The following is a 12,409-nucleotide window of genomic DNA, read 5'->3' as shown; positions in this document are numbered from 1 at the left end:
TATGACATCATATGACAGAGGATATGACAACACATGACATGACATCCTATCACATCACATAAAATCACGTTACATCTTATCACGCCCTCGCACCTCATCTCATCTACGTGAGTAGAAAAAGAAAAGGATAAAAGCAAAGATGTGAAAGATAAAAACAAAGATGAAGACCAAGGTAAAGTTACCGATTTCAAAACTAAAAACACCATTGGAAAGGTAAATTTCTGTAGATGAGGAGAGTTTTTAAAGTTTCGAAATTGGTTGAAAATCGTCGTTTAAAATTTGTGTATGGTTGTTTTTGCAACCTGTTCAATTTAAGCTGTTTCGCATTTTGTTTTACTTCGTATTTGAAATTAAACTTTGAAATAAAGATAAATATGACGATGAAGAAACAAGTGATAACGATGAAGACAAAAAAAAGGCAAAAGTGAAGATAAAGACGAAAATTGAGATAAAGGCGAAAATGGAGGCAATGAGAAATACATAACAATCAGGTTAACAGAGTTGAAATTTTCCGATAGGAATCGAAATAAAATCAGCCATAAAGGTTACTGAAATTTATCGAAACATCGAAGTTTATAATTATCGAAATTTATCCATGCTTAATAAGTTATCGCAACGTATCGAATTATTCAAACTGATCAATGTTTAATGAGTTGTTGAAATTTATAGACACAGAAACTTAGTTGTCCAAATTTTCGGATAGTTATCGAGCTATAAAAACGTGTGGGATTAACGAAATTTGTCAAATTAAAGAAATATATCAAGTTATCGATATTTATTGAATTATCATTATTTTAGACTTAACGAAATTTTTCGAGGTATCATAATGCATGGAGTTCTTTCAACTTACAGAGTTATCAATAATTATTGATCTACTGAAATTGGTTGGTTCAACGAAGCGAAGTTTATGGAATTTTCAAAATATATCGATTTATCGAAATTTCAAGGTTATAAAAGCTTATCGATTTATCACTGCTTATCGAATTTAATTATCCTAACAGAGTGTAACGAGTTATCAAAATGTTTAGATAGTTTTCGAAAAATGTGGAGATGTCAAAAGTAAAAATTTATAAAGGTATCCAAAGTTTTTACATTTTTGAGTTATCGAAATTTATCGAGCCATCGAATTTCACAGTTATCGAAATTAGTCGAGTTAACGAATTTTGTTGAGTTATCGAATTTTAGTGTTCTTGAAATTCATCGATCTATCGATATGCATCAAATCATTGAAATTTATCGATAAGCTTTAATGTATCGGGTCAATTCCAAGTTCTGCCGAAGTTCTCCAAAGACCTTCTCAGATAAAAAAAAATTTGTTACGTTTTAGCAGAAGATTTTCCGGTTAGTTAATTTGTACCGTATAAGTTTTGCTACGTGTTAAGTTAGAAAACCTCTCCAAGGCTTCTAAAACTAGAAAAACTGTCAAATTTCGACAGTAACTGGCACTCTAGTATCAAATTAAAGTGCAAGCTGCAATTGCAGTTACCGTGTTTGTCACAAAAGTAAAATTGGCAGAAAAAATAATAGTGAGCAGCGTAATCTATTGAAAGATATTTACCAAATATGCGTGGAATTTTGATTCGGATTCGCGTTATTCATAGTTTCGAAATTTATTTCGCGAAAGCAAAAAATAAAAATAGCTTAGATCACTTTCTTTTTAAACACCTAGGATATCACTGAGAAATTTAAGGGGCTCAGGATGACGGTAAAATTCAAAACTCTAAAAATTTTTTGATGCGATTTTTGAAATGAATGATCCAAATTAGCCGGTATACATATTTATGTATTTTAAAGCTTTAAGAATCAGTGGTTGAATTTTTTGAAAGGGTTAAGAAAGCTTTAGTTTTTTTTTTGACAGTTTATGCCAGTTTAACAAAATACATGTAAATTTTTGTTTTTGTACTCCTGCTATCACCTTATATTAATTCGCCTTGGCTTATACAATGCCGAAAACTTAATGAATAAAATACACAAATTTTCAACTCCAAATTGATCGTGTATAAACAAATGCAATCAGATATTTCATTGATTCAAGGTGTTATAAGAACAAGTGTTTAACAACAAGTAATGCGCATCACAAATACCATAGTCCGAAACAGTGACCTGGGGCTGGATTCTGTAACTGTACTGGATTCAATTGAGCACTGAAAGTTGTGTGCACTCTTCATTTTGCGATTCATGAAGTGTGAGAATGAGTTTTAGCTGTCGAAATTGTGCACACTTCCTCATTTTGCCATTCAGCAAGTGTGAGAATGAAATCTTGTCAAAATTGTGTACACTTCCCTTCCTAAAAACTCACTGAATTTTATTCGCTGAGTTTTTGGTTGTAAGTTTTGCACTCGGTGTACACTACATTTTCTCACAGTTACAGAATCCTGCCCCAGGAGTGAAAATGGTTATTATAAACGCATTCTCGGCGTTGGACAAAAATGAGAATAGAATATCCACAAAACAAGAAAATCGAAACTCTCTTTGCTTACTGGTTTCCATACAATATATGCACTTTGTAAAAGAATAAATCATTTTGGTTTTATCAAGCCAGCAAAGAAATTTTCAGTTTCCTTCGAGTTTTCTGACCTCCAACTCTTAACAATTCAAGTCTGAATAATTTTTTATACAGTGACATCAAAAGGATCCCTTCTTAGCAAACGAGTTGCCTCGTCATATCTCCTGTCAAATAATGGGATTAAGATTAAACTTTTGATGTAAAAGGGGTCCTTTTCAAAAAGTATTTTTTCAATATTTGCATGCTTTCAAAAAAACAGGAAATATAACATATCGAACGCACAATATATAATTTAATATAATTAATTATTTAAATTAAATGCGTTACCTAAATTGGTAAGACTACGGATATCAGATTTGCGTGCAAGGCATTCAGCAGTTTCGTAATATCCCCTCCTCAGCAGATGTTCTATTACTATGCGGTCCATTCGAATCTGAAAGAATAGTGACGATAAATTAATTGATTAGGCGTAATTTGGTAGCTAAATATTTTTTTTATTAAAAAATTCACATATCAAGAGTTTCCCAGCAACACCGAAATCCTAGGACATTGTCAGGCAGACAGATATGATCGGCAATTCAAGCGTACACGAAAGCGACGTTCATCCGCAGCACTCCTTCTCTGCTCGATGCACGCAAAGCAACAGTAGCGCGTTCGTTTTGCAGAAATCAATCTTTGATGANAGGCAGACAGATATGATCGGCAATTCAAGCGTACACGAAAGCGACGTTCACCCGCAGCACTCCTTCTCTGCTCGATGCACGCAAAGCAACAGTAGCGCGTTCGTTTTGCAGAAATCAATCTTTGATGATTCATGGGAGCTCATGTTTTTTTCTTTGAAACGATTTAAGAGAGCCGCAATACTATATTTGTTGGAAACAATTAGCAAAGTGCCACAAACATAAGGCGACATTACTTATCATGCCATATGTATTTTGAAAAATGTAAAAATTTATTGATCAAACGAAAGCGATTGGCATTAACTTGTTAAAACAGTCAGATCACATTGAAAAAAAATTTAATGAGCTCCAAATATAAACAACTTCTTATGTTGTTGCATTATCTGCCACAACTATTAATCGCCGTACGGGAATTTACGGTTGTGCAAAAACGCTTTCAAGAATGTTTTTTTTTTCTATTAGCTTAGATAAGAGTACTGATATATGTAAGTAGCACAAATCAATTAATAATTTATTTAAAAACAATGCGCGACAATTTGGCTACTCATGCGGATTTCTTAGGGTTCGTTCCTATGCAGGAGCATGTAAATGGGCAAACATTGCGGGAAGCTGTTAAAAATAAGGTGTTTTCAATTCACAATTATGTTTAGTAGGAAAAATGGAAAAATCAGCAAAGTCCAAGCGTCAGAAGTTATAGCTGCTATTTCGGAGATCGCCGCATCATTTTCATCATGGCATTAACTTGTTAAAACGGTCAGATCACATTGAAAAAAATTGTTATGAACTCCAAACATAAACAGCTTCATATCGATGGCTGAGTGGAAGATCGACCTATCTCGGCAGCCAGTTCGAAAGCGCCCTATTTCAGAAAATTTTTCAACATCGTTTTATCTCAAAAAACTTTTCAAGAACGCCCTACTTCAGAATTTGATTAAAAAACACCGTACCTCAGAATTTGGTTGAATAACACCTTATCTCAGCTGCCGATTCAAAAACGCCCTATCTCAGCTTATTTTCAATGTATTTTCGTTTGAGATAGGGCGTTTTTGAATCGGCAGCTGAGATAAGGTGTTATTCAACCAAATTCTGAGGTACGGTGTTTTTTAATCAAATTCTGAAGTAGGGCGTTCTTGAAAAGTTTTTTGAGATAAAACGATGTTGAAAAATTTTCTGAAATAGGGCGCTTTCGAACTGGCTGCCGAGATAGGTCGATCTTCCACTCAGCCATCGATATGTTGTTGCACCTCCCCTGGCGGCGCAATGCAGGCCTTTTTGGAAAAAATACTTTTCAAGAGTTTTTAAAATGCTTTGACGAAAATGGAGAAGATATGGCTTTGCTTGTAGACCAGATTCCATTATCTGCCAGAACTATTAATATTAATATTTGTTTTCCTTTTCTATTAGCTTAGATAAAAGTTCTGATATATGTAAGTAGCACAAGACAATTAATAATTTGTTTAAAAACAATGCACAACTTGTTTAATTATGAGGATTTCTTAGAGTTCGTTCCTATGCAGGAGCTTGTCAATGGGCACACATTGCAGGAAGCTGTTAAAGACAAGGGGTTTTCACTTGGGCATAAAAATAAATTTAGTTCTATTTTAAGTGCAACAACATCAGAAGCTGTTTATGTTTGGAGTTCATACAATTTTTTTTTTAATTCAATGTGATCTAACTGTTTTAACAAGTTAACGCCATGATGATAATGATGTGGTGATGTCCGAAGTAGCAGCTATAACTTCTACCGCTTAGACTTTGTTGCTTTTTACATTTTTATTAATAAACATAATCGTAGTACAAAGCTCAATAACAATATTAAAATAAAATGTTAATAAGCCACAATAACATTTGCAAATACATAGTTTAAGATGAGCCTGCCTGAAACTATACTATAAAGTAAATTAATGTATAGAATTAACAACAACAACCACGCTGTCAAGTTTAAATAGCGGCAGATCAGCTGCACTTGATATAAGTAGGTTGAAAAGAGGAAAAAAACCTCATGTGGCCCACCCAGAATTGGGCAGTAAAGATTTTTTCACACAAATCACCTTACTAGGTTTACAACCATAAAAAATATATAATTTGAGCAATTTTGCAAAATTCGAATTTTTACAAGAGTTATTGTTATTAACTTTTTTTATGAATTCATTAATTATTTATTATCCACTGATTAATAGCATGTGTATCGTTAATTAGACGCGCTTTGATTGTTTAAATTTTTAAAATAATCATTAGCTTGTACAAAATTTTTAATTTTTATAAAAAAAAATATAAACAAATGGAAATATTTATTACTTCTCGACCAGATCTTTTAATCGTTTACATTAAATATCAATCCTTATTCTATAATACATTATTTAAAAGAAAAGACACGGAAACTTGCTCGGAGTCGCTAGTTATTACTTCTTTTCGCTCTTGCCACGGGTGCTTTTTCTTTCATGCCGCGTACCGCGCACTCGCAGCGAGCGTGGTGTAACCAGAGGACGCCAAAAATATTAAATTTATTTATAAACATAAGCATAGATTATTTAATATAATATTTTTTAAAGTTGTATACATAAATAAGTACATTACAGTGTCCCAAAAAACCAAAGGTGTGTTTTTTTAACGCATACCCCCTCATTTTATTAGTTTTGTCTGAAAATCTCTCCAAATAAAATTGTATGCAATTCGAACCACGGCAACCCGGGCCGACTTGCAGTAAAAGTTACTAGAATAATCTTTCGCGTGTTTTGTTAACTTACTCATTTTACTTCTTTATAAGGCGGTATTACTTACACCCTACAATATTAGGGCATACTATTTAGTAAATCTGCGTTTTTAGTTTTTACCAGGTGGGCAGAATTTTTTCCCACGGCCCCCTAATTATAATAAATTTTCAAAAGCATACACAAAATATGAAAATATGGGTATCAATTAAAAAGAAAATTCATAATAAGATTAGTTCTAACTTTTATTTCCAATATCCTTTTGGAACATGTCAAAAATGTCCTTTAAAAATATTATCATTCAAGAGTTTTAATTTTTAATGCATTTTGGAGAATCTTAGTTTAATTTAAATCCTCTTAATATATGTATATACACAGACATGGGCACTTTTTTGCCCGCGCAGTAGCGAAAGTGCGAGCGCGGGCTGGAGAAAGGGAAAAACAGTTTACGGGAGGAAAGGTATGAAAAGTTGCGAAAAAATTATTTATATCCCACCGACATCATGTTCATCGCAGTACGGCTGCGCTAATACTGACTTTGTGTACCAAACAAAAAGCATACATTTTCCTCATATACACAATAAGCCATCGTTCGGAGTTCGCTCCGATAGGAGTAGATTGGTTCCGTTTTGTCGAAAAAATTTGAAACCTAGTCCTCTACTTCGCTCAACTGAAAATCTGCTCCGTTTTGTTGCATCAACAAATTTACTCTTCAAATAGAAAGGAGGTGGGGTTTTTAATAGCAAACTAAAAGTTATATTTTACCTTTTTATAGACACGATTGTTACATTGGTGAGCTACAGCAACTTTGCTAATACACTTGAATTCGTGAATAGGGCCTCACAATCGCCCGATTTGAACCCGATCGAAAAATATTGCTCTGTCTAAAGTTCTGTAATTGCGTCGTTGCCCACCGATGTAACAATTGTCCCGGTAAAGAAAGAATGAAATAACTTTTTATTAATTTTAACCAAGGCATTTTAACTTTAATGATAATTGCTCGCTGGATTAAGGCGCCTTTACACGGGTCGATTTTCTAGTAGATTTTTGTCGTTCAACCAAAATCGACCCGTGTAAATGACATCTCAACCACTAGCTGGTCGATTTTCCAGTCTACAGATATCGACCCTTATAAGGCCGCTTTAGCTCCTTATTTGTACATGGATACGAGAAGAAATGAATTGTTTTTTATAAAGATAAGAAATGCACATCTACTACGAATACTTGATATTTACTTCCATTTATGTAGTCCGAACCCAGCAAAGAGCGCTAGGTGAAGGTCAGCTAGTGATCAAATTTGCCAACAGGGCTGTCAAACATACATAGCTATGAAGTGCCATATTGAGGATAAAAAAGTGCTAAAACCGTGCCATTCTCTTTAGTTCTTCCCATTAGCATTAAAATTAGACAAATTAAAACAAAAGCCCAATGTCAAAGTAAGATAAACCAGTTGTATACACTATAGAAATTACAAAATTTTAGTTGAGAAAAAGAAGTACACGCAAAGGATTCCACAAAAATGTATTTAAATTTGGCTTGTTTTCAAAAGTGCTATTTTGGAACTTTGTGCAAAATTGAAAAATTCAGTGCCATTTCAAGTAAAATAGTGCCAAAAATGGCATGGTTAGAGTCAAGTTTGCACCCCTGATCGCCAAGTTTTTTATTTAAAAAAGCACCAAAATACTGAAAATAGCGTAATAACCGTACAATATTTAGAACGCATTGACTAGTTGAACCTTCAAAACCAGCTTACCCTTATGTAGTTATCAATTAGTTATCGACACTGCTTTTATTTCAATTAGGAAAAGTTAATTTTAAGATAGCGAAGAAAATGCGGGGCAAAGGCAGGACGCTTGGACAGAATCAGTACATTTTGGGGGCTTTCTGTTTTGAAAAACTACGCAGGACAGACCTTTAAAAAACAGTACGGTCCTGCAAAAAACAGAACGGATGGTCACCGTAAATATAACCCAACTAACCGAATCTGTTGGGTTGGGGGGCTAAACACCTTTCGCAGAGAACACCTCTCTGCGTAGGCGGCCTTCGGCCGCACTTAAGGATTATAACCCTCAGGCAGTAGAATTCTCCTTTCTGTGTTTCCAAAGGAGGGGCTGAACACCTTTTGCAGAGAACAACTTTCTGCGTAGGCAGCCTTCGGCCGCACTTAGGGATTATTTTTTATTATTTATTTTTTACAGTCTGTTAGACTTATATTGCAACAAAGATTTAACATTCTTATAATTAGATTTAGATTTAAAATGTTAAATATTAAATACAAAATACAAAATGCTCTACGGAAATTTTTAAATAACATTATTTCCTTATCACTGCAATAAATTTATTGCAATATAAACGCATGCAATCTTCTGGAAGTTATGTAGACGGTTGGAAAGGCCGAGTTTCCAATCCGCGCTATTCTTTTTGGGTTACTCCATTTATTGATATCTCCTGGGTGGTCGAAAAGGCCGAGTTTCCGATCCACCCAGTCGCGCTTTCGTGACGGTTGACGGTTGGACGGGCCTAGTTTCCAATCCGCTCGTTTATTGTTTATTATCTAAGGATCTAGGTAGTCGGAAAGGCCGAGTTTCCGATCCGCCTAGTCTCGATATCTTGGTGGTTGGAAAGGCCTAGTTTCCAATCCACGCTATTGTTGATACATCTCTATCTTGTAGGCTGCGCTCTTCAATAGTCAAATAGCAGCCGCTTGAAAAGAGTGATTGTATCACAATTTTTTATATCCTCTGGTAATTCATTGAAGCACTTTAAGCCTTTATAGAAAATATTTTTTTTGTCCACTTCTGTTCTATACTTCGGGAGTCTGAAGCTGTTATTCTCTTTCAACAAATATGTGTGCATTTCATTTATATATCGGAGATTATCGCTAAGATAATCCGGCAGGTTGCCCTTCTTAATATTGTACACAAATTTCATAGCGTGGTAAAAAACTTGTTGCTTCACGCTTTTGTTGAGGATGAATCTCATCGCTCGGTTTTGCATTTTTTGCAGCTTATCTACATGGGAGTCCCCCGCTAGGAAGAAAATCGTGGGGCAGTATATAAAGAGCGGTTCTACTACTGACCTGTACACCAACGTTTTATATCTTCTTCCCAAGTACTTACACGATCTCTTTATAAGGCCAATTTTTTTAGCAATCTTGTTGACTGTATACTCAACGTGCTCATCAAACTTTAGTTTGTTGTCTATGTATATTCCTAGGTACTTGACACTTTTCACCTCTTCGATATTTTCATCTTTGATTTTTAATTCACGGCTTATGGAGTCAGCATTTGCCGCTCTGGAAAATAGCATAAAGTTAGTCTTTTTCACATTCAGTTTGAGTTTATTTGAACACAGCCATTGATACAAAGAATTAAGATCTTGCATTTTGACAATCGCATTTGGTAGTTCCCTATCACTGATCGTTAACAAGGCATCATCCGCAAAGAGTTTTATTTTACAATGTTTGAGAGAACTTTTAATATCGTTTATATATATATTAAAGAGTAGGGGTGCTAAAACTGAGCCCTGTGGTAATCCGATGTCTACGGCTATCTTACTAGACATCTTTGAATTAACTATTGTTTGTTGCCTACGATTACATAGAAAGCTTCTAAACCAGTCAAGCTCAGTGTTTTTTATACCAATGTATTTTAGTTTTTCCAACATTCTGACCCTATCAACGGTTTCAAATAAATAAATAAATAAATTAAGGTGTCTGTTAAGATCTTCTTTCCATTGAGAAAGCACCAGATTCAGCGCAGTCTCACAGGAATGTTTAGCTCTGAATCCAGATTGTTCTTTTATGAGTATTTTATTGGATTCCACATAGTACTGTAGCTGGTTTTTCACAACGGTTTCTAACATTTTTTCCAAGCTAGGGAGAGTATTGATGGGCCTAAGCTCCTCAGCTTTAACCGTTTTTCTAACTTGCTTGATGGGCACTATTGATGAAATTTTCCATTCTTCCCGTACTGATCCTGTTTGGACTCTTATTTATAAGTAGGGCATAGAAATATCCCATATAATCAGCTGAGTCCTTAATAACACCTTCAGAAAGTAGGTTGTTTCCCCCAATTATCCGCTTAAATTTTTTGGCAATTTGAAGAATGTCTTCCGTTGAGACCTCTTCAAATTTTAGCGTACTTGTGGGAGCTTGTTGCTCGAAAAAATCATAGTTTACACACTCTATATTGGTATGTATTTCCAAAATGCTGTCCACGAAAAAATTATTTAGGTTTTCCGCAATTTCAAAGCTGTCTACGTAGTTGGTGTTATTTATTATCACTTCCCCAATATTTTCTTTGACCTCCGTGCTATTGACTACCTCCTTTAAGTATTTCCCCATGAGTCGGCTGTCACCCTTATTTATTTCCACCTTATGCTCTAAGTATTTAATTTATGGTATAGGGTTAAATATACCCAATATATAAAAAAAAAAACTGACAAGCGCCTCAGGCGAAAATTTTTAATAAAAAATTGCGAGCTTTTTTATTAAAAATTTTCATTATTTATGAAATATTGATTTTTATGGGAAAAGCGCCGCCGGCGAAAAATTTTTAATAAAAAATCGCGCGATTTTGAACTACAATAACACCAGTAAATATTATTTCCACCCGAAAAAAATTATACCGTTATAATCAGGAGGAAGACCCCTATCGATCCTAATATTATTATTTTTAATAAGAGCAATGTATGTACGTATTGTACACTTATACTCCCAAATTATACGCACTTATTTGTGTATTTTTTTAACGTATGGTAGCATACATTTTGTGTTACAGTCAGCCATTGTTATTTCTGCTTGTTTGTGAAATGTGCAAACGTTTTTGAAACGTCCGTCACACTAGCTGAACCACTTCTCCAAAAAATTATAAAAATTACTCAGGAATTAGGTGCAATTTAGGTGCGATTTAGGGCCTCCAAAATTAAGTTAAGTGCTCACTCGGTTTCCGAGAAATTCGCAAAAATGTGTTTTGGGTCAGCCAGCGTGACGTCTCGCTAGCTGACCCACCCACTAATTTTCGTCGAACGCTGGTAAATATTATTCAGGCATTAGGTGCAATTTAGGTGCAGTTTAGGGTCACCAAAATTAATTTCGGTGCACCCTCGGTTTCCGAGAACTTCGCAAAAATGTGTTTTGGTCAGCTAGCGAGACGTCACGCTGGCTGACCCAAAACACATTTTTGCGAATATTTCGGAAACCGAGTGTGCACCGAAATTAATTTTGTTCGACGAAATTTAGTGCGAATATTTCGGAACCCGAGTGTGCACTGAAATTAATTTTGGTAGCCCTAATGCAACTAATTTCTGAATAATATTTACCCATGTTCGACGAAATTTAGTCGAACGACGTCACGCTAGCTGACCCAAAACACATTTTCGCGAATATTTCGGAAACCGAGTGTGCACCGAAATTAATTTTGGTAGCCCTAAATTGCACCTAATTCCTGAATAATATTTACCAGTGTTCAACGAAATGTAGCCTGAGTAAAACAGTTCGTATATCGATAGTGCCATAGATAGTTTGCCAGCTCTACCCTTTACAACAAATCTTGCTGCTCGCTACATCACTTCTTGCTTTTCTTTGAAGAAGACGTGACGCCTGCTCATCGCCAAATTTCAAAGGAATTTTAGCCCACTCCANCCTGCTCATCGCCGAATTTCAAAGGAATTTTAGCCCACTCCTGCCACCTCTGCGTTGAATTCCCAGAATTTCGTAGCGAATAGACGCGTCCAACATTTCAACCCGCATCTTAATACTAAGTCATTGAGTAGGAATATTACTAGGAATATTACTTACTCAATTCTGCATGCAGCGCTCGCAAACTTAAAAGTTCCCCAGGAGTTTCAAAGGAATTTCAGTTCATTCCAGCCACCAGTGTTAGGGAGGACCTACAGTTCGTTCCCACGACAGCCGGTTCTACGTACCGGAATGACTCGGGTTTCACCCGACCAAGGGCTGAGCAGACTCACACAGTCACCACAGCACAACAACATAATAACACCACAGACCATACCACAGCCACGACAGACCACAGAACACACACAACCGCACCACTACCCACACGCCGCCGCCAACAACTCCTGGTTCTTCCTACAATCTGCACGGTATGTCAGACCAGGATATTCCGTAATGTGACATCAGTCAAGTGCAACACCTGCCTTGGCTGGTGCCACTTTAGGGCATGCTCAGGTCTCCGTACCACACGAGATTGGACTGGGAACTTCGAGGGCCCGTGTTGCGCTGCTCGGTCGCAGACCCCAATTGCGACGCCCCCCACCACCACCACAGGGCGGCAATCACCTCAGCAGCACACACAGCCAACGGCGGCAAGAACATACACTTCACTTACACCCCACATCACGACACGTCTCCCGAACCATATGAAGCTCCTTCAATTTAACTGCAACGGGCTACAGAGCAAGATTGAGGAGATAACCGTCTTCATGTGTCGGCATGGTATATTGATAGCTGCTGTCCAAGAGACGAAGTTGCACAGCAATTCAACTTT

The 12,409-nt window shown here is 36.1% G+C and overlaps 1 protein-coding gene across 2 annotated transcripts in view; it reads right to left on the bottom strand.

Annotated features, from left to right (window-relative positions):
* Kaz (E3 ubiquitin-protein transferase Katazuke) overlaps positions 1 to 12,409 on the bottom strand; it is a 109,960-nt gene that overhangs the window by 91,315 nt on the left and 6,236 nt on the right. For both annotated transcript variants that reach the window (XM_017614786.1, XM_017614787.1), the window contains exon 2: positions 2,834 to 2,939. In XM_017614786.1, the coding sequence (XP_017470275.1) occupies positions 2,834 to 2,939 (106 nt within the window). The remainder of the gene's footprint in view (positions 1 to 2,833; positions 2,940 to 12,409) is intronic.

Source organism: Rhagoletis zephyria, unplaced genomic scaffold (genome assembly GCF_001687245.7).
Source record: "Rhagoletis zephyria isolate East Lansing unplaced genomic scaffold, Rhagoletis_zephyria_1.1 Rzeph_scaffold_00898, whole genome shotgun sequence".
Classification (NCBI taxonomy): Eukaryota; Metazoa; Arthropoda; class Insecta; order Diptera; family Tephritidae; genus Rhagoletis; species Rhagoletis zephyria.
Note: the sequence above shows the minus strand (reverse complement) of the source record. Positions and strands in the feature narration are given on the sequence as shown.